Here is a 26,007-nt window from a genome sequence, read left to right as displayed (position 1 = left end):
CCTCAGCCCCAGCCAGAGCCCTCATTCCCCCCGCACCCTAATCCTCAGCCCCAGCCCTGAGCACCCCCACATCATGAACCCCTCATCCCCCTGCACCCTAATCCTCAGCCAGAGCCCTCATCCCCCTGCACCCTAATCCTCAGCCCCAGCCAGAGCTCTCATCCCCCCGCACCCTAATCCTCTGCCCCAGCCCTGAGTGCCCCCACATCATGAACCCCTCATCCCCCCGCACCCTAATCCTCTGCCCCAGCTCTGAGCGCCCCCACATCATGAACCCCTCATCCCCCTGCACCCTAATCCTCAGCCCCAGCCAGAGCCCTCATCCCCCCGCACCCTAATCCTCTGCCCCAGCCCTGAGCGCCCCCACCTCATGAACCCCTCATCCCCCCGCACCCTAATCCTCTGCCCCAGCCCTGAGCGCCCCCACATCATGAACCCCTCATCCCCCTGCACCCTAATCCTCAGCCCCAGCCAGAGCCCTCATCCCCCCGCACCCTAATCCTCTGCCCCAGCCCTGAGCGCCCCCACATCATGAACCCCTCATCCCCCCGCACCCTAATCCTCTGCCCCAGCCCTGAGCACCCCCACATCATGAACCCCTCATCCACAGCCCTCACCCCACACTCCAAACCTCTGCCCTAGCCCTGAGCCCCCTCCTGCATCATGAACCCCTCATCCACAGCCCTCACCCACAGCCCAACCCTCTTCCCTAGCCCTGAGCCCCCTCGCATCATGAACCCCTCATCCACAGCCCTCACCCCACAGCCCAACCCTCTTCCCTAGCCCTGAGCCCCCTCCTGCATCATGTACCCCTCATCCTCAGCCCCACAGTCCTCACCCTGCACTCCCTCCTATCCCCAAACTCCCTCCCCCTTCCCACACACCCCTTCCCAACCCCAAACTCCATCCCAAAGCCTGCACCCTTCACCTCCTCCTGCACACCCACCCCCTGCCCCAGCCCAGAGCCTGCACCCAGCACCCTTCCTGCACCCTAATCCCCAGCCCAGGATCTGCACCCCAGACCTCCCCCGCCGAGCCCCCTCCCAGAGCCTTAGGCAGGTGGGGGCGGAGTTGGGGGGGGCAGAGTTGGGGGCGGGTTCTGGGCCCCACCAAAATGTTTACAAACTTGCCACCCATGTATATTCCATTTTATATGGAATGATCCTGTGTATTTGGCACTTTACGTGAGAGGCTTTGGCTCCCCTGACATTCTATTTTGGCAAGAACATCTTCATAAACCAACCATAATGGTTTGTACTTACGCTTTCCAACCAAGGATCTCATCATAGTCAACAACCAACAACCAAAAAAAGCATCACCACCTGAAGTCTTGCCCATTTGTGCTTAGAACATTCCCCACAGTGTTTTAGTCCCAGAATTAAATGTAAGTGCTGGGACTAAACATACTACATACCTGTACTAAGATAATTTAGCCTCTGATTCCTTATCAGTCCATACTAATGCCTCCTAAAAAGCATCACTGACAACTTAGGTTTTATTGCTTTGAACTAAAAATTATGTGCCCAACTAAGGATCATACAAGGTTATCCAGTCAGAGAGGGTATAACATCGAAGAAGCATTATGCCTACAGAAGCTAGGAGCAGGTATAACCTCAAGGAGTGCTGAGGGAGCATGCTTATTACTGGCTGCTGGACGACTCCTGCCCACTGAATAGTTTCAGTGTTTATTTTCTGATACACTGTAGGGGCAGGGCTATATTCTTGAGCAACAATAGCCCCTCAGGGACTGGCATACTTCTACCAGCTCCAGCCAACCTCCCCTCTTGGGCTCTCGTAGTGCAAGCAGCCCAATTATGGATGCCTCCTGTGCATTATTTTCTCCCCCTGTGTCAGAGAAGGCATAATTGGATCTACTGTGTAATTAAAAAAATGAAATTACTCAATGCAAACTGTATTCAAACAATCTTGAGTCTGAAAAAAAATGAATACAAGCAAAAGAATTTCAGAGGCTTTATTCCTCTCCAAATTGTAAGCCTCACAGAGTGCCTTCCTAATGACTTGATTGACTGCTGTTGTTTCTAATGTTGCTCGTGAATGTATTTGCTTTATTTTTTGTCAGCCCTTAACTCTTTAAAAATGCAGTTTATGTTGAGTGAATTAACAGACTGCATAATACTAAAGCTCTGTATATGATTGCACTGTATTTAATGTAGCTTGTGCATTACTTTCAAGCTCTGCAAATCAAAGGTTCAAATAATAGGACTGATAATTTCTTTAGTACAAGCCACAATCCTTCTAATATTTTATGTTTTGCAAATGTATTTTATCATACTTAGAATAACAAGCCTTGCAAGCTTCTAATAGATATTCCTCAGACACTAGTTTAAATTATCTAACACAGAAAGAATGTGTGTTTTGTAGAAAGTTTAAGTGATTTAGATGGCTCAGTGAATGTCACCTAATAATCAGTTATTTAGTCCATAAGTCTCACACCAATTCAGAAAGAAAATAAAGCTTCACTATCCCCATTTTACAAATAGTGAAATGTAGGCAGAGAGATTAATTAATTTACCCAAGGTTACACAAATATGAAAAGCAAAACTGTGATTAGAACCCCAAGTTCCTGATTTTCAGCTTCATTATTTAGCTATAGACTCATGCTGCATCTTCACTATCACTGTTAATAGTAAAGTTACCACTGTAGCTAATAACTCCAGTACCCTGGCTATCCTACAAGTGACACAAGAGAGAAATTCTTTGCTCTGCCTCCAAACTTGAAATTGGAGCCTCACCAATAGATCCATGTGGCCATGGAGATCAGATTGAGGGACTGGGCCTGTATGATCTCTCTCTCCTTTCCCTCTTGGGAAATCCTCGTTTTTTCCTTCCTGTATTTTTATGTGCATGCAGTACTGCTTTGGTAGCTAAGGAGTATGCCTAATAGGCCAGATTCAGTCTCTTGATTCCCAGTTTACTGTTTTAACAACTTTTCACATACAATGCAGATTTTCTTGAAATGATTTCATCTCAATTTTTTAAGTTCATGTAGAACGTATCTGTTACATGACTGAAAGACTAGACAATGAGAATGTTACCAGAATCCCGTCTGTTCTAGGGCAAAATTCTTCTCTTACCTATGCATGTTTAAGTCAGTGGGAGTTACATGTCTCATCTATCTCCTCTGAAAAATGTAGTTAATACTAGTTTGCATGTACTTCATCCACTGCTTTTTAATCTGCAGATCTCACAGTGCTTTGCAAAAGCAGACAAACACTATTATCCCTGCTTTCAGTTGGCCTAATTAAGATCCAGATCCCACAGTGAGCTTTATTTGGGCAGAACCCTGCATCCACATGGAACTCCACTGAAGTTAATGGGGCTGTATGCAGGCCTGGACACCCTGATTCTGCAATGAGCTAAGTCAGGGATTGGCAATTTTTGGCACACGGCCTGTCAGAGAAATCCACTGGCGGGCTGGGACAGTTTGTTTACCTGTAGCGTCCACAGGTTTGGCCGATCGCAGCTCCCACTGGCCGTGGTTCGGCATTCCAGGCCAATGGGGGCTGCGGGAAGCGGGCCGCAGGATCTTGGAATCATTGTGGATAGTTCTCTGCAAACATCCACTCAATGTGCAGTATGAAGAAGTGGGTATTCACCCACGAAAGCTCATGCTGCAAAACGTCAGTTAGTCTATAAGGTGCCACAGGATTCTTTGCTGCTTTTACAGATCCAGACTAACACGGCTACCCCTCTGATACTCAATGTGCAGTGGCAGTCAAAAAAGCGAACAGAATGTTGGGAATCATTAAGAAAGGGATAGATAAGACAGAAAATATGTTGCCTCTATATAAATTCCATGTTACGCCCACATCTTGAATACTGCATGCAGATGTGGTCACCCCATCTCATAACACAAGAACTAGGGGTCACCAAATGAAATTATAGTAAAAGCTTTTTTTAATCCGGCATGTTGGGGGAATGTGGGGTGCCAGTAAATGAAAAATGCCAGTTAGCTAAGGAGAGAGTTTGGGTGCGGGAAGGAGTGTGGGGCTGGGGTTGGGGCACGGGAGGAGGGAAGGGTGTGGGGCATAGGCTCTGGAAGGGAGTTTGGGTGTGGTGGGGGCTCAGGGCAGAGGGTTGGAGCATGGGAGGGACTTTGGGGTGCTGAATCTGGGGGGTGCCCACCTTGGGCGGCTCCTTGCAAGTGGTGACCTGTCCCTGCTGCTCCTAGGCAGAGGTGCAGCAGATGGCTCTGCACGCTGCCCCAGCCCTGCCCTGAGCACTGGCTCCGCACTCCCTCCTGCACTCCTTATGGCCTTTCCTCCGCTTAGGAGCAGCAGGGACATGTCGCCCCTTCCAGGGAGCCATGCAGAGCCAAGTAGGGAGCCTGCCGGCCCCGCACCAACCAGACTATAAACTAGACTTTCTATGAAGATTAGAAATGCTGGTTTTTAGAGCTTTCCGGCTGGTACAGAGCCAGATAACACAGCTTTTAGGCAGCAGGTTTAAAACAAACAAAAGGAAGTATTTTTCCACACAACACACATTCAGTCTGTGGAACTCTTTGCCAGAGGATGTTATGAAGGCCAAGACTATAACAGGGTTCAAAAAAGATGTAGGTAAATTCATGGAGAACTGATTTGTTAAAAAAGCCAAATTGTCCTTTTAAATATATTGATAACACTATTTATAGAACCTTAACACCAATCAATTAATCTTTTTGTCTTGAGAAAAGGAGATTTCAATGAAATGAGGTGGCTAGCCAAAAAAAACACTAAAGTCAAAAGTAAAAAAATATAATCCTTACATTTGGAATTGGTGTTACTTAAGAAAACAAATGATAGTGTCTCAGATTCCATTTGTACCTTTGAAAAACAGGGAAGCAGTAAGACAAGAAGTAAACCAGTATGTTAAATGGCAATATTCAAACGAAACAAAGATCCTCATCCTCCAGAATTTTTAAATCTAATCCTAGTGAACCCAGTTAGAATATGGGGCAGAGGAGTTCACACCTTTTCAGCCATTGTTCTAGATGGTCAGCAGATTCTGGAAGACAATAATCTGCTGATTTTTGTTCAGTCTGCACTAGAAGGATTTCTTTGTAACCATGAGGTGTTTTTTTTTTTTTAAAGTTAAAATTCTGCAGAAGCTGAATGTGTCAGGAAGGCCACATAAATACATCAAGTGGGCCAGATCTGGTCTGGGCATTTAACAATGCTGGTTTAGCGCTATGATCTAGTCTTTAATCTATCTGCATCTCAGTCTTCCTATCTGTAAGATCGGGACCATTTTCACAGGGGTAATGAGGATGGATTACTTAGCATTTCCATAGCACTTTTAAACTGCAAAATATTTACACAAGTATAATGTAAACAACAAAAATGGTTCAGGTTTTGTTTTGTTTTTAAATCGAAGAAACAAATTGAGTGTTTTCTGTTTTGCACTGTGTTTAAGAAGTGAAGTGAAGAAACTTCTACTTAAAACAGACCAGTGCTTTCCTGTCTAACTAATTTCTTTTATACATAGTTCAGTTGGGGGAATCTCTGGGCTCTCCTTGTAAATAATCTCTTGGCCCACATATCTGGAAAAAATAAGAATACTTGAGGTATAACAGATGACAGTTTGGAAAACAATAAAACAGAAACCAGATGGGACAATAATATTTTGTGCATGGATTCTTTGTGAGTGCTTCTCGCCTCCCCAGCACTGCCAGTGTGAAGTGTTCCAAATACAGTAGGAACATGCTGAAAGTTGTTGGAATCTGTTCCTCTGAATACACTGGGTAGAGAATACTGGGACACATTGAAGGCAAGGTTATACTGCATAGCTGTGGGGTTGAAGAGACTTTACTTGCATGGAGGATATTTATAAAATTAAACAATCTGAATCTTCTCTTTTTTTCAAAATGTATTTTCACTGTAGTGTAGTTTGTCTCATTTGAAGGGTATTTGAGGGAGTGGCTATTTGTTTCTTCCCAACCAGGCCCCCGATCCTGCATTCCTTGTGCACTGGGACTCCTACTGTAGTCACTTGGAATTTAGGGTGTGCACGAAATGCATTATGAGGCCTTGGAAGGAAAGCAAACAAGGATGGCAGAGGCATGACTAGTTCCCTATTACTATATTTTACATTGTAGTGGCGCCCAACAAGTGAGAGGCGTTGTTTTAGCACAGAGATGCAGCCCCAAATTGATGACAATCTAAAAAGATAGAAAGATGAAGGAGAAAGAAAGTGGAACAACTTACAAGCAGAGTATTTACAGGTCACTAATTTTTGGACAGATGCTCTATGGTTCCCTACACTTACAGAAAATAAAGAATCACTGTTAAAGTAATTGCTTGCAAAAGTGAAGTTTAGCTAAACACTTCCTAACTAGGTCCACATTTGGGTCATACTGGAAACTATCTTATTGCAAACTGAATGGACAGGGAAGCTCTTATTTTATTCATTGAATGATACAAGACAAACCGAAGTTTGAAACTCCACTTTTTGATTCCTGTTTCCCAATTAGATTGTAGTGAAAAAAACATCAAGGAAACACACACTATCTTTTCTATATGGTGCTTATGCATGTTGCAGCTGTACATATTGAAAGATAATGTTATGTTTTCTCTGATTTTGTACAAAAAAAGAAAGTCAATCAAACTCCCTCCAGAACTCTGGTGTATTTGCAAATTATGGATGCTCTTGCACGAAATAGTCATCCTAGACTGTGAGCTTCTAGGGCAGGACTGTCTTTGCTTGTACACTGGCTAATATAATAGGCCACTAATCCCTGTTTAGACTCCTGTGTTGCAGCCACAATACAAACAATAAATGAAATACAACATTCTATTGCCAGCACAGTCACCTTCCTTTGGGGAAAACATACAGGTTTTATTCTGCTATACATGCATCTTTCACAATTGTAGTTTAGGGGAAAAAAATTGTCCTTTACTCTCAGTAGTGTACATCCCAGGAGACAGGTGTCTGCCTACATGATAAAAAAACCAACCTTAGAGCCATCATCTTGTTAGCAGTCTCAGCAGATAAGATAGGACTAAATAGTCTGGATGATTGTACCTTCTCATCTCTCTCCTGGTAAGGTTCGAGGTACATCACTGGGATGATATACAGGAAGCTTGTAGCACTGTTGTTCATGATGTGCCTGTTCTGTGTATAAGTAGATGATTTCACCATGATGAGTAACTATGACATCATTCTTAAAACATTTGATGAACATTTCATTCCAAAAGGAGATATAATTCTCATATGTGCATGCTTTTACCAAAGGGTACAAAGGCCCAGAGTAAGCATGTTAATCTTTATATGAAAAAACAAAGTATGGTGACATTAGGAAGAAGAATACATAAGACTTTCTAATAGATGAGATTTTTAAAAGGGAATTTTCAAGAAAAAAATACAAATTTAGAAAAGTTACTGAGTTTACTGTGGAGCAGGAAATACAAGGGACATGGCAATATGAGTTTGTGAACATGCAAGTCACCCAGAAAGCAATAGTGGAATTATGGTGCAAGAAAAAAGGAAAAGGAAGCACTATTAAAATAATCTCTTAAAAGCACAGTTTCCTGAGCACAGCATAGTAGCCATGGCATGGGAGAACACAAGATGGAGGAGTCTGCTCAGCCAATGACAAGATGTTCAGGAAACATGTTAGAATAAAGGAACATGTCCATCAAAGCAAATAAATCAGGGAGATTCCTATTTCCTGGGACCTCTGTCCAAAGACAGCATTCATTATCAGGTTGGGCTGTTAATCTCAATATTAGCATACTGCTAAATTTAAACAGATTCATGAGCAGAGGTGACTGATTTGTAAAGACTTTTAAGGAGGGGAGTCCGAGAGCAGCCCAGGAAAGTCATTTAACTCATGTGAGCTGTGCTGAGCATTTTCTTTAGCTGCTATTTGATGTACTTTCCATTCCTTAGCAAGGAAGCATATGCTCATCTACAAATAATCCCTGGTGTTATAAAACTATTTCTAACTGTCATCTGTCTTTGCCAACAGTTGCTGAAAGGAGGCCAGAAGGAGAATAGCGCTTCATGAAAGTGGCTTCCCAGTGCTATAGCAGGGCTAAACAACTCTTTTGTTTGCATTCAGAAGATCATTTCCTCTGGCACAACAAGACACAAAACTTTTAAAGACTTCAAACTAAAAATGTGGGTATTACAAGGGAGCTTTGGGGCCTGATCTTGCTAGGTGCCAGGCACCCTCAGTGCCCGCTGACATCAATGGGAGTTGAGGGTGCTGGGGACTTTGCAGGATGAAGCCATAGAGGCCCACTTCTGGCCTTTCCTCTGAGAGGGTTGTAGCTCCCTCTGCAGTGCAAGAGTGTGTTTTTACTCTGCAGGAGGGGCAGGCTGGGGAATCTTTAGACTCCTGCCTCTGTACTGTGCACAGCTGCCGAGCACCCAGCCTGGCTTGCCTCATAATGCACAAAATAGCTAATCAGGTAAGTCAATGTAACAGGGGGATTGGAGGGTCAGGCAGTGTAGGGACTGGCGCGCCTGATGTCCTGCCCTTGTTTCCCTGATCAACATGCCTCAGTCTTTCAGAAAGCAGAGGTAAGGGGACCCATGCCCTCCCACTCCACAGGGCCCTGTATGAGTTGACCCCTGAACAGGGGGAACTCCAAGCAGGAAGTCCAAAAGCCACTGCCCTGGGCTAATTCCTACCAGAGTACCTTCAGTTTGGGGGGTGGCCCCTAGTGTCCAGTTTGCTGGGGCAGCTTGTCTCCCATGGCACCCTCCAATGGATCTGGGGAGTGCCCTGCTGCAGTCCCAGGCTCCTTCGGGCAGGGCAACCATGAGTTTGGTGAAGCCAAACCGCACAATGTCTCTGGGCTGCAGTCACGCAGTTACCTCAATTGCTGGAGGTTCTGAGGTCTCCTCCACAGTCTCCCTTGGCTGAGAGACAGAATGAGCTCCCTGGTGGCTGCCTTGGCTAGCAGGCTAGTGGTCCTTCTTTCAAGTAGCACCGTAGTTAGCTCCTGCCTCTTCACCAGTTAGCCTTGAACTGGCTCTCTCCTTTTCTCCCTGCTCCAGGCCTGGCATTGGCTGCAGGTATGATGGGCAGGGCTAGCTGGGCCCAAAGGCTCTCCTTAACCCCTACCGTGCTGGCAGGCAGTTTCTGTGCTTCATCACAGTCAGTGTATTTCCCTGAAAGACAAGCATTTATTTAAGTCTGACCCCGTTCTCTTATACAAGGAGTATGTTTTGTGGGGGATGGGGAGGGAGATAAGAATGTGCTAATTTAAGAAATGGTCAGGTCATTATGAAGCAATGCATGATGCTTAAAATGTTATGTGTATATATTACATATTTAAAAACAATTACCTAGGTTTCTGAATCATCTGAGGTCTTAATACTGCCTGCTTGTCTGCATGCTTAGGACTGGAAATTGCAGCTACCTTATGTTTTGAAGCATGGCTGCACTTGCGGTCATTAACAGTAATTCTCAAGGACTAAAATAATGGGAACTAGATATTATTCCCAGTGATTTCAGGAGAAACATTCATAAAAATAAGATTTGCCCAACTAGGTCTCCAAGATCAACATTTTTATATGTGTCCGTGGTCAAAACAAACCCAAGTTTGTTACGTTACAATTGTGCAATATCCACCACGTGGATGAAATTGCCTATAAACTGAAGATAGCTTCCTAGCCCATGGAGTAAGAACTAGCTAGAATAATACTCATTACAAATATAAAGCCTATATTGTGTTAGTATCAGAAAAGATTGCGCTAGAGCTCTGATCTGAGTTTTTCTAAAGTAGAAAAGTTGCACAAATAGGGAAGGCAACTTTATGTAGTTGTTAAAGTTGAAGCTTGGGAGACCTGATTTCTGTTCTCACCTCTTCAAATGACTGTGACCTTACACAAGTCACCTAACCTCAAAATGTTCAGTGAAATTCACAAGTCAACAACTGAGATGCTATTCACACTAGGTTGAACAAAAGCAGAAAATATCACATATGGTCTACAGCAGGGGTGGGCAAACTTTTTGGCCTGAAGGCCACATATGAGTGGGGAAAATGCACGCAGAGCCATGAATGTAGGGCTGGAGCAAGGGGTTGGGGTGCAGGAGGGAGTGTGGGGTGTGGAGGAAGGGGCTCAGGGCAAGGAGTTGGGGCAGAGGAGGGGTGCGGGGTATATGAGGGGGCTCAGGGCAGGGGGTTGGGGTGCAGGGAGGGGTGCACAGTGCAGGAGGGGGTTCAGGGCAGGGGGTTGGGGTGCAGGAGGGGTGTGGCAGGGGCTATGGACAGGGGGTTGGGGTGTGGGGTGCAGCAGGGGGCTCAGGGCAGGGAGTTGGGGTGAGGGGGTGCAGGATGGGTTCAGGGTATGGGCTGCAGGATGGGTTCAGGGTACGGGCTGCAGCCCAGCACCGCTTACCTGGAGTGGCTCTGGGGTGGCAGTGGCGTGCACCAGGGCCGCGCCGCTCAGGGAAGCAACCAGCACTACGTCCCTGCGACCCCTGGGGGAAGGGGAGGCAGAGGGCTGAGAGCTCTGCCCTTGCCTGTGGGTACCTCCCCTGAAGCTCCCATTGTCAGCAGTTTCCTGTTCCTGGCCAATGGGAGCTTCGGGGGAGGGACCCACAGGCAAGGCCAGCACACTCAGCCCTCTGCCCCCCCTCCCCCAGGGCTGCAGGGACATGGTGTCAGCCACTTCCCAGAGTGGCACAGGGCTGCAGTGCCACAGGGGGCAATCCCGCGGGCCGCATCCGGCCCATGGGCCGTAGTTTGCCCACCCCTGCTCTACAGGCCAGCCTCTTCAGCAGAGTTCAGATATACTCTTAGACATATTGGTACAGGCACAATAGAACATATGCATAAGACCCAAGCTCCCAGTGTCATGTGATGAAGTCAGAATCAAACTTTCCTTAAAAATGACTAACTATGGACTTGTCTACACAGGTATACTCAGGAAAGTTAATCCAAATGAAATCCATTAATGAAAACTGTGGATATTTAAACCACATTAAACCCTGCATGGATGCTTTTATTCAGAACTGAAGTCGCCTTAATTCAGTTTAGGTCAATTCAAGACATTAACTCATTTTGTAAATTAAGCTAAACCAAATTTAAGTCACTTTAATTCTGAATCAGCATGTCCACATAAGAGTTACAGTGATTTAATTATCTACTATAAAAGTTAAGTCAGATTAATTTTTCTGAGTGGCCCCATGTATACAAGCCCCATTATAGAGCTGTTATGGTTGCAAACGAAAGCTTGAAAATGTGACCCAAATGTAAGTTATGCTGTGATGTCTTCCTGAATCTGCAGAAAAAAGAACAGCAGCCATTAAATCCCAGGAGAAACCATCTGGTCTTGCACCCACCACCAGGATAGGCCTGGCTCCTATTGCTCTGGGAGGCAGCAGGACTGGGTTATTAGGAAGTATGGATACCCCACTGGACTCTGTGGGATGGCTCTGACTTGATGAGGCTCAGATGCACCACAGGACTCTGCTCCTCTCCTTGGCTCCACAGGTCAGACTGGGTGGTGAGACAAAGTGGTGATCCTTTCCCAAACACCATCCGCCAAAATGAGTTGCCACTCAGTGGATTGAGAAGGTCCCATGATCGCCTTTATCCTTTCTTACATGCTTTGACAGTAGTGAAATAGTCAGCAATGTAGACATGCCAAAGGTTATTAACTAGCATTTGTGTTAATAACCCATTGAAATGAATGGGGCAGTTCACTCCTCTTGGTGCTTGTTTCACGCTCTCTGCAGATGCAGGCAAGCACCACTTCATCTGTTTAGATTGGGTCATGTCAAGATTTTCCCCCTTACTATAAATTCTCTTTTTAGAAAAAAAGAAAGTTTAGATTCTGGAGAACAAGATGGCAGCTCAAAGATATACCACATTACAAGTCACCCGTATTTGAGTCTTGCTTTAACTGCAGGCACAGTGAACAAATTCAGTGTTTTAAGCCATGTCTGCACTACAGGCATTACTGAAGCACAGCTACTGCACTGAATGGGCTTAATTATCATGGACTTAAAGAAAGGGACATGTGGTAATAAAATCTGATGATGATACCGGTCAAAAGAAGAGAATTCATATAAGAGACTAGGAGAACACAATGCAGCAGGACTTGGATAGAAAAATATTCTTGATAGCTATGGAGTACCGAAATGTTTTGTTGTATGCACAAGCAGCAGTTATTTCAACTCAGATTCATCTCTACTGCATGCCTGTGCAATTTACTTTCAGGTACGAAACTTGTGTCTGGTGTTTTTAGTGCTTGACACTAGATGTCTCTCTTGTGCTGAGAAATGGTGCTCTTTCGGAAGCAACTGGTGAGCAACCAGCATTTCCAAAGACAGAAAATTGGCCTTGTGGTGCCACATCACATTCTGAACTGTAGGGTTTTGGAACAGTACTGCACACGACAATATATTGGCCAACAATATTACAATTTAGAATACGGTTACTACGGTGTTTTGGATCACTACTGTAGAGTACATCTGTATTTTTAAATTGAGGTACAACTTGTTATTACTTAGTATTATGGTAATCGCTCAAGCCCCTAAGACCAGGGCCCCAGTGTGCTACGCACTGTACAGATATAGTTAAGAGAAAGTCTCTGCTCTGAGGGAACTTTTGGGCTGCAAATATGATACAACCAATGTTTTTGTTTGTTCATTTTTGAAGTGGGGTTTTGTAGGGAGGAGGTTAGCTAAAGAGAGAGACAAAGGAAAGGAGAGGGGGACATTGAAGGGAGGGGTAAAAGGGAAAAGGAGAAGAGGATGGAAGATGGGGGCTATGGAGGGCAGGCTGAGGGAGGCTGAAATAAAGCAACGACTAGGAAGGGGGTGGGAAGGAGTTGGTGCAAACAGCCAAGCAGCAGAGGGGAAAGAATGTCCAGAGTAAAAGCCAAACACAGCCCTCAGGCACTGATGACATAATCAGCATCCAAAGTACCTCCCACTCTGCTGTAGCTGCATGTCTCTGCTCCTGCCATCTTCGTTTCTGGGGGACCCTTCCCATCAATTTCTTTCTTCCAGGAGCTCGCAGGACTGCGGGGGGAAGTGCAGCTGCATGGGCCATGCTGCACAGATATAGGTCCATGGGTCCTAACCAGGAACAAGCAGACGTATAGTTTTGCAACTGTAGTGAGAGGGGGCACGTCTCCCTCCCTGACAGATGGGGAGAGAACCGCAACTGCCCCCAGGTGGGCAGAACCAGGATACCTGTGGCTGCCCTGTTGGAAGCAGAAGCGGGACAGGAACTGGAACTATAAAAGGCAGGCCCTCCAACTCAGCGGGAGGAGTGCTGCTAGAGGAGCAGGATGTCTCCCCCTGGCTGCTGGAGCTTGGAGCCGACGGAGGCCACTACAGCGCCAGAGACCCAGAGGAAAAGACAGTTACCTTTTCCGTAACTGGTGTTCTTCGAGATGTGTTGCTCATGTCTATTCCACAATAGATGTACATGCTCGTCACGTGCACCGGAAGTTTTTCCCCTAGCAGTACCTGTAGGGGGGAGCGCCCCCTCCGCGACAACCTGGAGTGACACCTCCATGGCACAGTATAAGAGGCGCTGCGCGCTCCCCCCACCCTCAGTTCCTTCTTGCCAGACAACTCCGACAGAGGGGAAGGAGGGTGGGATGTGGAATAGACATGAGCAACACCAGTTACGGAAAAGGTAACTGTCTTTTCTTCTTCGAGGGATTGCTCGTGTGTATTCAACAATAGGTGATTCCAAGCTATATCTGTTGGAAGTGGGTAGGAGTTCACAAGTTCCCGGGATGGAGAACAGCCCTGCCAAACCCAGCATCATCCCTGGTCTGGGGGATGATTGCACAGTGTGAGGTGAACATGTGAACCAAAGACCATGTGGCAGCCCTACAAATATCCTGAATGGGGACGTGGGCCATGAAGGCAGCCGACAAGGCCTGCGCTCGAGTCGAGTGTGCCCTCACAATGGGCGGCGAGGGAACACCCGCCAATTCATAACAGGAACAGATGCACGAAGTGATCCAATTGGACAGCCTCTGAGAGAAATTGGCTGGCCCTTCAAGCGCTTAGCCGAAGCAACGAACAGTTGCGAGGACTTTCTAAACGGCTTAGTCCGCTCAAGGTAGAAAGCCAGAGCCTGCCACATATCGAGCGTGTGGAGATGGCGCTCCTCACTGGACAAGTGAGGCTTGGGGCAGAGGACCGGTAGAAAAATGTCCTGACCCATGTGGTAGGCAGAGACCACCTTCGGGAGGAACGTGGGGTGTGGGCGGAGCTGGACCTTGTCCTTATGAAAGACAGCTCAGAGGTCAGGGCCTTGAGCTCCGAGACTCGCCTGGCTGACATGCTTGCAACCAGGAAGCCCACGAGAGGTGAGACCAGGAGCACATGGCCAGTGGTTCAAACGGGGGCCCCCTGAAATGAGCAAACACCAGGTTTAGGTCCCACTGTGGGACTGGGGATCTAGAATATGGAAAAAGACGGTCCAAACCCTTAGGGAACTGGCCAGTCATAGCATGGGAAAATACCATGTGACCGTGCACCAGCAGATGGAAGTCTGATATGGCTGCCAGGTGCACCCTGACTGTTGAGGGCCCTGGGTCTTCAGGTGGAGGAGGTAATCAAGGATAAGCTGGGTCACTGGGGAGATACCCTGGTCCGCCGCCCACCTAGAAAATTGGGACCACTTCACCAAATAAGCAAGGCGAGTGGAGGGCCGTCTATTTTTGAGGAGGACATGCTGAGCCTGGTCCAAGCACGTCTGTTCCTCTCCACCTAACCACTGAGCAGCCGCGCCATGAGGTGAAGAGCCCCTGGGTTGGGGTGGAGGCGGCAGCCCTGGTCCTGAGAGAGCAGGTCCGGGCAGAGCGTTAACAGCCACGGCGGAGCTACCGCCAGGCCCATGAGGGTCTCGTATCAATGCTACCTGGGCCATGCCAAGGCAATGAGGAGGACCTGGGCCTCGTCCGACTTTATCTTCTCCAGGACCCTGCTGATTGGGAGAACTGGGGAAAGGCATAGAGAAGCCGGCCTGATCAGGACAGGAGAAAGGCATCGGAGATAGCGTGCTTCCCCAGGCCTCCCCTGGAGCAGAACTGGGGGCATCGCCGGTTCTGCTGAGTCGCGAATAGGTCCACCTGGGGAGTTTCCCACCTTTGGAAGAGCCGGTGGGCCACTTCCAGGTGGAGGAACCACTTGTGTTGCGAGGAAAAGTCCCTGCTCAAGTGTTCCGGGCGCCAGGTAGGTGGAAGGCCTTCAGGTGAATGTCATGGGCTATACATAAGTCCCACATCCTGAGGGCAGAGGATCAGGCCCCACCTTGACTGTTGATATAGAACATCGAGGCTGTGTTGTCCACGAGGACCCTGACTACCTTGCCCTCTAGGTGCGAGCAGAAGGCCATATACACCAGCCGCACCCCCCGGGGCTCCTTGACATTTATATGTAGGGTCAGGTCTTGAACTGACTACAGACTTTGGGTCTGAAAGTTCCCCACGTGGGCCCTCCAACCCAGGTCCGACGCATTGGACACCAGCTCCAACAACGGAGCCTTGTCCCTGAACGGGACCCCTTGGAGCATGGTGTTTGGGGCAGACCACCACCGTAGGGAGGCGATCACCTTGTCCATCCTGTCTGTGGCCTGGGAGAACTTTGAGGCCAGCCAGAGCTGGAGGGGCCTCATCCTGAGTTTGGCATGACAGACCGCATATATGCACGCTGACATGTGACCCAAGAATTGCAGGCAAACCCTTGCTGTTGTCACCAGGAACCATGTGACTGAGCCTATGAGACCTTTCAGGGTCTCGAATCTGTCTGGCAGGAGAGAGACCCTAGCCGATTCTGCGTCAGGAGCGCCCTGATAAACTCTGTGTGCTGGACCAGGACTAACGTGGACTTGGTGGTGTTTACCAACAGGTCCAAGCCGGTGCACGTGGACAGGAGGAGCGCCATGTGATCCCTCACCCGCGACTGGGAGGTGCCCCTGACAAGCCAGTCCAGATAGGGGAATAACTGGCCACCGCCATCTGAGATAGGCCGCTACCACCGACACCCTGGTGGCAGTGGACAGACCAAATGGAAGGACCTTGAATTGGTAATGATTCTGTCCCACCATGAAACAGAAGAAGCATCTGTGCCCCTCGAATATGGGGATGTGGAAGTACGCGTCCTGTAGATCGAGGGCAGCGTATCAGTCCCCGGGATCCAGGGAGGGGATGATGGAGGCCAGGGAGACCATGCGGAACTTGAGCTTCACCATGTAGTGGTTCAGGCCTCGCAGGTCCAGGATAGGCCTGAGCCCCCCTTTGGCCTTTGGAATAAGGAAATAATGGGAGTAGTACCCCTTGCCCATTAACTCCTCGGGCACCGCCTCTATCGCCCCTAGGCCAAGGAGCTGCCCCACCTCCTGCTCGAGCAGAGTTTTGTGTGAGGGGTCCCCTCAAGAAGAATGGGGGCGGGGGGTGGTTGGGTAGGAAGGAAGTAAACTGGAGGGTGTAACCCCGGGAAATGGTGTTGAGGACCCATTGGTCCGAGGCTAGCCACAACCACTCCAGGAGGAAAGCACAGAACTGGTTGGAAAAGGGAAGCTTTATTGGGGGTGGATCCCCGATGGGGACTGGCGGGGTGACCCTGAGCGTCCCATCAAAAACGTCTTTTCCTCACCTGCTTGCCCTTGGAGGACCCAGGCCGGGGGGGAGGAGGGGGGACAGGCCGAGACTGCCTCTTAGGGTGTCTCTTATAGTCCTGCTGCTTCTTATGGGTGGCCTCGTACTTCGGGAGGGAGGCCTGGGTGGGAGTCTGCTGCGGCTTGAATTTAGGTTTTGCCAGAGCTGGAACATAGAGGCCCAGAGTCTGGAGGATCGTGCGGGAGTCTTTCATGCCATGCAGCCTTGTATCTGCTTCCTCCGCAAACAGAGCTTTCCCATCAAACGGGAGATCCTGGATGGAAGACTGCGCTTCGCTGGACAGCCCGGAGAGTAGGAGTCACGATGCCCATCTCATGGACACCGCAGAGGCCACTGATCGTGCGGCCGTGTCCGCAGAATCCGAAGCTGCCTGCAGGGACGCCCTAGCAGCCGCTGTGCCTTCCTCCACTAGCGCTTTAAACTCCTTCATGTTGTGCTCATGGAGGGAGTCCTCAAACTTAGGCAGGGAGCCCCACAGATTGAATTTGTACCAGCCCAGGAGAGCCTGATGGTTCGCCACCCGTAACTGGAAGCTTAAAGATGAATAAATTTTCCTTCCGAAAGAGATCAGTCTCCGAGTCTTTGTTCTTTGCAGTCAGGGCTGGCTGATCCTGCCATTCCCTATGGTTGACCGACTCAACCACTGAGGAGTTGGTCACCGGGTGGATATACAAGTACTTGTGCCCTTTAGTGGGTACAAAGGACTTACCTTCCACCTTTTTAGAGATGGGGGCCAACAAGGTTGGCCGGCCTGGCCCATCGAGGGATAGCTACGGATGGAGACCGGTCTGGCGTAAGATCCGCTGCTGTCCCTGGACCAGGAGGAGCGGTGGTGCTGGGATCTATGACAGCCACGGGACCACGATCTCGATGTGGAGGACTGGTACAGACGGTAATAGCTGCTCCGCGAGTGGCCGCGATGGGCGGACCCACGATGGCGAGACGCCAGTGATCAATGCCTGTGGCTGCAATGTCTTGGCGGAGACTTGGAGCGGGAGGCCAAGCAGGAACTGCATTGACGGTCATGTAGGAGGCCTGGGGCCCGGTGGGGATCAAGGACTGCCCCATATGTCCCAGATTTCCCTCGTGCTGCTGCGAGGAGGGAGTCTTTTGGCCCTCTTGCTGTGCTCTGTGTGTGGGGAGTGGTGCCAATTGGTCGATGGTACTGGTGGGTCACTGCGTACCGATGCCGGGTACCCGTTCGGAGTGGCATGCCGGGGTTGGGGTCAGTGACGACTCCATCAGGATGGCTCGGAGCCTAATGTCCCTTTCTCTTTTGGTCCGAGGCTTAAACGACTTGCAAATCTTGCACCTTTCACTGATATGGGTTTCTCCCAAGCAGCACAAACAGTGTGTGTGCAGGTCGCTCCTTGGCACAGAATGCCTGCAAGAGCCACATGACTTAAACCCCGGGTCACGAGGCATGCCCTGGCCCAGGCTCACTGACTAACGAAACTAACCAAACAGCTAACTAACTACAGGTACTAATGTTGAACCAACGAACAGTTCTGGGGACAAGCTACAGCAAAGCTGGAGCAGAGCAGTTCCAATGCACCTTCACTGGTGGCAAGAAGGAACTGAGGGTGGGGGGAGTGCGCAGCTCCCCTTATACCGTGCCAGGCAGATGCCATTCCAGAGGTCATGGGGGGCGCTCCCCCCTATGGGTACTGCTTGGGGAAATACTTCCGGCACCGGTGCACGTGGTGAGCATGCACACCTATTGTGGAATACACATGAGCAATCACTCGAAGAACTGCCGGAGCTGCCAGATACCAAGAACTCAGAGGTGCTGTTGGGGCTCCCTCTAGCCGTTTACCCCCAGCGAGATGGATGACAACCCGGAACCCAAGTACCCCCAGATCGGGAGTGTAGAAAGGAGCACAGGGAAGCCAAATAGGCTTTGACTGTGTTACTGACTAGAAAACGGCCAGTGTGTTGTGGCCAGATTTCCCTGCTGACCCAGTGGTGAACCACTCCACTACTGTTAGGGCCCTTGGCTGGGATGCAGTGGAGGGGGTGGGCCTGCATCCCCCTGCCACCTCACTGTTAGGGGTGGCAGCCTGTCAGCTATTCCCCCGTGAAGGGAGTCACTTTAGGAGCATTGCAGCAAGAGGGCGGGGTCTCCCTCCCTGATGGCCAGGGAGAGAACTGCAACCGCCTTACAGCAACTATTTAAAAAGTATGAAACTACAGGTAGTGGGTGATTAGCTGCCTGTGATTTTAGTAAAATGTCTGCAGCCATGCAGCTTCAAGCGAATCTCAAACTAAGAAGCACTGGAACAGGTCAGAACTGAGATTGGAGATCTCCAGGTGCTGTAGGAAGTGGCCTAAATGCAGGTTGTATTTTTCCCACTGAGCTAGAACTGGGATAATCCAACAACAAATATTTGTGCATACCAGTTATTTGAATCAGCAGGTGGTTTCATCCTGTTTATTTGCAAACATTTGGATGAATGTTCCCAAGCACAGCCCTCAAGTATTGTTCCCAATTATGTCCATGGAAAGAAAATCATCATGAATGCTAGTACAAATTTCTTACAAGTATCGACCCAAAAAAGCAATCATGGTACTTGGAAAAGAATTGTTTTATTACAAAAATAAAATTAATGGAAGAGTTACAGATAGAGAACAAACATAAAAGCCACAACCAGAATCTGACTAGACTGGCACTACACTTGCTCTCCGTGTAACTCATATCACTAAACTCATTTCCTATTTTTCCTCACACTCATTGGCATTCATGTGGTATGGCACATAACTGCTAAGTCCCCTCATTAGGGATTAATTTTAAGTCATCTCAGTCCTGCAGTGAAAGATTTTACTGTATATTTTAGTGATTTTCACAATTCTATTTTATTTTTGTAGTAATATATTAGCACAAAGGGCTCAATGGCATATAGTAAATTACCGTATATACTTGTTCATTAGCCCGTTTGTTTATAAGCCGCCCCCCCACCCCAAGATGGTTAGATAAAAATAGCAAAAGCTGTATGATCCTTTCATAAGCCAACCTTATATTTCAGGGGTTGGCAAACTTTGGCTCCCGGACGACAAGGTAAGCCACTGGCGGGTCGGGACGTTTTGTTTACTTGGAGTGTCTGCAGGTACAGAGCCCCTCAGCTCCCTGTGGCCGCGGTTCGCTGTTCCCAGCCAATGGGCGCTTCAGAAAGTGGCACGCATGCCTGCAGACGCTCTGGGTAAACAAAACGACAATGTATTAGATATTCAATTCAATGATTCCATAGTTTAAAATCATCAGATTTTGGTGTAGACCTGTTTATAAGCCACCCCCCACTCTTTGATGCGCCACTTTTTAACCAAAACTATTCGGCTTATGAATGAGTATATACCGTAAATTCAAATTGCCATCGCTTGGGAGTGTTATAAAAAGGCAAAAAACAAGCTGAGCAAGCATCTTCACTCTATGTGGGTCTTAACAAAAATTTCATGAAGAATTTATGGCTGTTGCGTAACTCAGCCACCTATCTCCTGAGCTGGATGAGCAGAAGGCATATGATACTGTCTCTGCACAAATTGCACTGGTTCTCTACTTACTACTGGATCCAAGTCAATTTCAGGTACTCATCTACTAAGCCCTCAATGGAATAGGACCAGATATCTCAAAGATTGCCTCTCTTTCTAATACTGATGATCATTTAGTGGACTTGGACTAACAGAACCCAGGTTTGAACTCAAGGGAGTTTGCAGATGAGCCTTCTCAACAGCTGGCCTAAAGCCAAGGAGAACTCCCAAAAGATATCAATGAGAGTTCTATACCACTGACAACTTCAAAAAATGCTGTGCTATTCTATTTTATGCACTTGTTGTTCAGTGTCAACAATAATGTGCTTCACAGAAAAACAAGATAAAGTCCCAGCTCTTCAAAACATTCACTAACCAACTGAAGTAGAAGAAAACGTGGGAGCACACTCCAAAACAGAAGCCAATGATTAACCAAAGAGCAGAATGCAAAATTGCCTGTCACTTCTAACCTAATCATACTGATTTTCTGTAACTCATGTACAGCACCTTGATATTATGACAAGCTCTTTGGATATGCTTACAGATCTAATACATTTTTGTACAGAATTTATAATATAGATGTGAATGTGAGACTCCTTTAATTCATACTATAGCTATTTGTAAATCAGGCAAAAACACTAGTTCAGACCATACCTTGCTTGCATATCTGGAATTCTAATAGGACTTCCAGCTGAAGTTAACCAGAGTTTTGAATACACAAAAAATACAGGAACAGGACCATAAATTATATTTTCAGTCATGGCAGCTATTGATAATTGTTCTAGAAGTATTAGTACTAATACAGAAGAAAATACTAGCTAGAAGAACAGGTATTAGATTATTATTTATGTAAGTACTTTGGGGAAGGAGCTGTCTTTTTGTTCTGATTGTACAGTTCCAGCACCATGGGGGACAGGTCCATTACTGGGGCTCTTAGGTGCTACCACAATTCTCACTCTCACACACACACACACACACACCATGTAGGCAGCCTTTCCCTCTAACCCTAGAAATCCTTTTGATGATTATACAGCACACTCACTGTACCTTTGCCAAGTATCTTTACTATTATTATTTCTTGCCTTAAGTTCCAGGTACAATGCAGTATGGTTACAGAGATCCTTTCCTGATCCCTGGCTCAGTCTTTTATACAGCTTGGTTTTTTCCTGCAACCTATCCAGCTAGTGAGCTAATTAGCTCATTATACTCCCTACAGGTGCAAGTGATCCCCTCTAAGGGTACATCTACACAGGGATAAAAGACCTACAGCCCCAGCTGGGCTAGGTCAGCTGACTCAGACTCATGGGTCTTGGGCTGAATGGCTAAAAATTGCAGTGTAGCTGTTTGGGCTCAGGCAGGACCCCAAGCTCTAGGACCCTTCATCTTTACAGGGTCCTGCCTGAACCCAAATGTCTACACAGCAATTTTTAACCCTGAGTTTTTCACCCCATGAGCTGACCTGGGCTAATCAGTTTTGTTTTGATCCCTATGTAGATGCACTCTGACCTTCCAAACTCAATCACACTACTTAATGCCTTCCTACTCTAACTACATCCAGTGTCCTGTGTGTTCTAAGTGACCAGGGTGCTGGCTCCCAAAATGGGCTCTGTTTATAACTGCTCACAGCACCCTGTCACAGTCCAAAATTAAAGAAGAAATCGCAAAAGCACATATAGGAAAAACATTCTGAGATATCTTGTCACATACTATTTTATTCTGAGAAAATTTACATTTCACCAGTCAAATGTATAAGTTTCAAAAAGTATCTAAAGTCTTGAGAATAGAGAAATTGTTGCTAATTATATTCTAGTAGCCCTTCTGCTCCCTCAGACATACATGGAGGACTGAGAGGAATGGGGTTGCTCTTGCTTCTAGAAAGGGTAAACTTTTTATTTTTTCCCCAAATGTGATTGTCTGGTTGGAGATTGATTTGTTATATAGATCCAGGCTGGCTTAGACTGGCATTGTCATTATAGTTGTTTTGCACAAGATAGGTATTTTATATTCTATCCCAGTGCTTAAACCTTGAGGGGCAGACACTTTCAGTCAAATTAAATAAACGAGTGTTTATAAAAGATATGAGTTTAATTAAAATGGGCAAGATTCACCCTGATGTAGATAGAGCGCAATAATCGTTGTACCAGAATAACTCCCTATGTGGACACTTATTCTGGAATAGAAGTGCCTTCTTCAGATTTAGCTTAATCCACTTTCAAAGTCCACTTTAAGTCACCAAATTCTTATTCTAAAATAGGAGTGTCCACATGAGAAATTATTCCAGAGTAATTATTCTGAAATAGCTATATCAGTCAATTTCCAAGTGTAAACAAGCCCTAAGAATAATTTCTATAACATTATTTTGCAGTTTCCTCAAACCAAATAAAACAAGAGTCAATAACCCACTACCATACCAAACAAGTGAATAACATTTGATTAATTAAACACACTGCCTTATAAACCATGCAGCATATAGGTTTATCATTGAGTGGAATAGTGTAAATATCATGTCAAAGAAGTTCTGTTTTAAGGATGCCCTCTCTCTCTCTCTCTCTGGGTGGTTGTATGTGTATGTTTGCATGCACCAGGCTGGGGAGGGGCATAGCCTGGGGTAGCCACTCCTGTGCTATTGATAATACATTCATGCTCCATACACCCTTCTAACAGAGACTAATCCTACATGCAGACTCACACACTTTTCTAATAGACTACTCCACCTCACACAGTGCACGGTAAGTTTAACCAAAGAAGGAAAACAGGATCTGATCTTGTGAGGAATAGTTTTGTTTTGAGATGGGTTTGTTAGTGAATTCTGGCCGCACATTATCTTTGATGCTAGAATTAGAAAGAGATTTGTTCTCAAGTCATGTTGCTAGTGGCCTTGTATCCATATTTACAAACATCTTTCTGTTTGTTAAGGCTTTGGCACTGAACTAATTTAGAGAATTTATTTTGCACTGGGTAATACAGCAAAGAGAAGTTTAGAATGCAGTGAAGAGGTTGTTAACTTGCTTTAGCTATGTAAGGAAAAAGAGAGATCATATGTAAGGAAAACAATATTGTAGAGAAAAATCTTTGTCTACCATTGATGGTGTTCTAAGAACCAATCTGCATAGCATAACATGTCAAAGCAAAAACAAAGCAGAGTTTGGTTATTGCAAATGATGGCATTATCTATCTTCAGTATATCGATTTCAAGTTTGTGTAATAAAACCAAAAGTGAATACCTCAGGAACAGAAACAGTTTATAGTAAAACCACCCATCTGTGGAGAGTGCTGAGATGTGGTGCCTTCTGTGATTAACGGTGCCGATTTCTGAATGACCCTTTCTGACAAAGAGCAGCAGCACATCCCTTGGTCTTATATTTGCTTATTTTGCAGGGAGATATGAAGTAAACAGCTATATTCATGACAAGTATTAATGTCTATTATTACTGAAGGCGCTGTCTCAGCAACCTTTCAGATACGCTTAATAAAGGCGTTATAAATGCTTCATAAATAAAAACAATGACCAAACAACTAGTTATGACTGATCTAGTGGGACATGCCCAATGCTGATGCGCGTGTGCTTGATGAGAGATGCATATTAATAATAATTAGCCATGCCTGTGGCTGTGTCGCTATGCTGCATGCTCCCTGCTAAGTGTGCGCCCTGTCTGTCTCTCTAGGGCTCGGGGGATGCCGAGGGCCCCTCGCTCCTTCGCCGGGACTCTCCATCCCTGCTGCACTTGCATGACAAAAGGCAGCCGCAGAAGCTCCACTGACCTAATGAGATGAAGGTCTCCCGAGCCCTTCCACTGAGCCTCCTGCTCCTGGGCTGCCTGGGGGGCGCCGCCAGCGGGCAGCCCCGAGGGGCTGGTGAGAAAGCGGAGCGCCCCGCGCCCTGGGCGCAAGCCGGGCAGTTCTCTACCCGGGAGCAGCATGTGTGCAGCTGGCAGCTGGTCCGAGGGGAGGAGGCCACCGAGCTGCAGCTGAGTTGCCAGGCGCCTGGAGAGGGCGGCAGCGAGGGGCTCCGGTGCGCGTACCGGGGCCAGCCGGAGCGCTGCGCCGCCTACAGCGCCAAGAGCCGCCAGTACTGGAAGCAGATCCTGGGCAAGCTGCGCCGGAAGCGCCACCCCTGCCAGGACAGCAGCCCGCTCAAAGCCCGGCTCTGCAGCAGCAAGAACGGGCCGCCCGAGGCGCAGCTGCGCTTAGCACCCCCCAGCCCGGCAGCGCCCGGGGCCGCCGGGGGCCCCGCCAGAGGCAACGCCAAGGGCCGGGGCAGTGTCCAGGAAGCGCCTACGCTGCAGCAGCCCGGGGCCCCCGGCGCCAAGGCGATGAGCAGCGGGGCACACGCTGGTGCCCCGGAGAAGCGGGGCAAGGCGGGCAAGAGGAAAGGGGGGCCCGGCTCCCCGGTGCCCCCCGAGCGGCGGCCGCCCACGGCTGGGGGGAACCCGGAGCCGCCCACGGAGCTGAGCGAGGACCTGGCCGAGACCTACTGTGCGGAGCAGTGGCACTCGCTCTGCAGCTTCTTCGTCAACTTCTGGAACGGCTGAGGCGCGCTGAGGCCACGGGGCGGGGGCGGGGGCGGGGGCGGGGGCGGCGAGGAAGGAGGGAGACGGGCGGGAAGGGTCGGGCCCAGGCGGGTGGGTGGGGCGGAGCTGGGGGTAGGAGCGTGCAGCCGTGGGACACCCGGGTGGGGGGAGGGGTATAACTTACTCATTGGTACTAACCCTGCAGCCGCTGCTAAGCCCGGGGCGGGAGCTGTGGCCAGGCCTTTGCAGGGGGGGGGGGGAGGGGGTTATTGGCTAACACGACTGACCAGTCCTTCCTTCCACACTAAACAAGCACCGGGCGCGTGTAGTCTGCGCTGCTGTTTCAGAGATTTCTGCTCTGGGGGTGACATGCGCCCCATGGCCTACGCTCCCTAGTTAAACCCCTAGATTTTCTGTATTGTGACTCGCGTTTACGCGCTGGGAAAGGGCTTTCCCTTGTTCACCAGGACCAAACGTGCCAGTGAGTTGTATGGCAGATGATGATGGGTGCAACATTAATAAAGATGCAACTCTTTTACAGCTGTGTGTGTGTGTGATCTCTGACTTGTCCCAGCCTGCTTGTGATGCCACAACTGAGCCCGTCAGGGCCAACTGAGGAGTTGAGGAAGCAGTGCCTTACATTAACTGACTGTTAACATGATTTCTTGAAGGTGGATAAGGGCCACGAGCTCTTGAAAGACTTTCCGAGGTGGCAGGACGCCTACACAGCACTGGGGCAACAGTGAAATTATACCCCTTTGAGAATATTGTGCAAACCTTTCATCCTACTGAAGCTAGCCATTCATACAAGACTTAGTTTCTTTTCTAGTCTATTGTGAAAAGCTCCAGCTAAACAGCAGTCAATATTTATGTGGCTATAGAGGCTGTCACTATAAGCTATTACTTTCTCTGTTCCTTGTGTCCTGCATTGTGGAGTGCTGAGAAACACTTACTGAAAGGGACCTACTTTCTCTAGGTGCCCTGGGAATATGCTCTCTTTTCCTCCACCCATGCAAATGAAACATTTTTCAATTAATATGCATTAAAATACACTCCTCTGAGTCACACTTTAGGTACTTTTTCCTTAGCTTATTATTTAACTCTCTTTGGCTGGTATTCTTTCAAAGGTGACACCCCCCCTCTCCCTTCACACTCACCTTTTCATAGCACTTCTGCAGCACCATTTGCATCAGTTTTCAGAAAATAAATTGAAACAGTTGTCTCCGTTGACCCAGTTCACACCTGTTTTTCCTCAGGAAAGTGTCAGTTATTACACTTCACTTACTTATGGCCTCACCTCACTTATATTTAGTCTCATATTCATGTGTGATTGTGTGGCTGCCATGGGGCCCAGTCATGGAAACCC

General features: G+C 47.9%; 1 protein-coding gene and 2 long non-coding RNA genes across 3 annotated transcripts; 2 read left to right on the top strand and 1 right to left on the bottom strand.

Annotated features, from left to right (window-relative positions):
• Positions 1–6,626: 6,626 nt before the first annotated feature.
• Positions 6,627–24,692, bottom strand: LOC123373635. Its single transcript, XR_006580793.1, has 3 exons — positions 24,606–24,692; positions 8,824–9,120; positions 6,627–7,113 (listed from the first exon to the last, which is right to left on the bottom strand). It is a non-coding gene; the product is annotated as an uncharacterized LOC123373635 (long non-coding RNA).
• On the top strand, positions 7,987–17,046 carry LOC123373636. The gene is made up of 3 exons (XR_006580794.1): positions 7,987–8,121; positions 15,839–16,016; positions 16,838–17,046. It is a non-coding gene; the product is annotated as an uncharacterized LOC123373636 (long non-coding RNA).
• FGFBP3 (fibroblast growth factor binding protein 3) lies at positions 22,762–24,674 on the top strand. The gene is made up of 2 exons (XM_045022663.1): positions 22,762–22,859; positions 23,796–24,674. The coding sequence occupies exon 2, from the start codon at positions 23,901–23,903 to the stop codon at positions 24,660–24,662; it is 762 nt and encodes a 253-aa protein (XP_044878598.1). The 5' UTR covers positions 22,762–22,859; positions 23,796–23,900; the 3' UTR covers positions 24,663–24,674.
• Positions 24,693–26,007: the final 1,315 nt, after the last annotated feature.

The sequence above is a fragment of the Mauremys mutica genome, chromosome 7 (genome assembly GCF_020497125.1).
Source record: "Mauremys mutica isolate MM-2020 ecotype Southern chromosome 7, ASM2049712v1, whole genome shotgun sequence".
NCBI classification, from domain to species: Eukaryota; Metazoa; Chordata; order Testudines; family Geoemydidae; genus Mauremys; species Mauremys mutica.
This window is presented reverse-complemented; position numbering and strand designations above follow the sequence as displayed.

Bases quoted from the DNA above. Each gene is read 5' to 3' on its own strand.
- FGFBP3 (XM_045022663.1), top strand. From the start codon at position 23,901: ATGAAGGTCTCCCGAGCCCTTCCACTGAGCCTCCTGCTCCTGGGCTGC.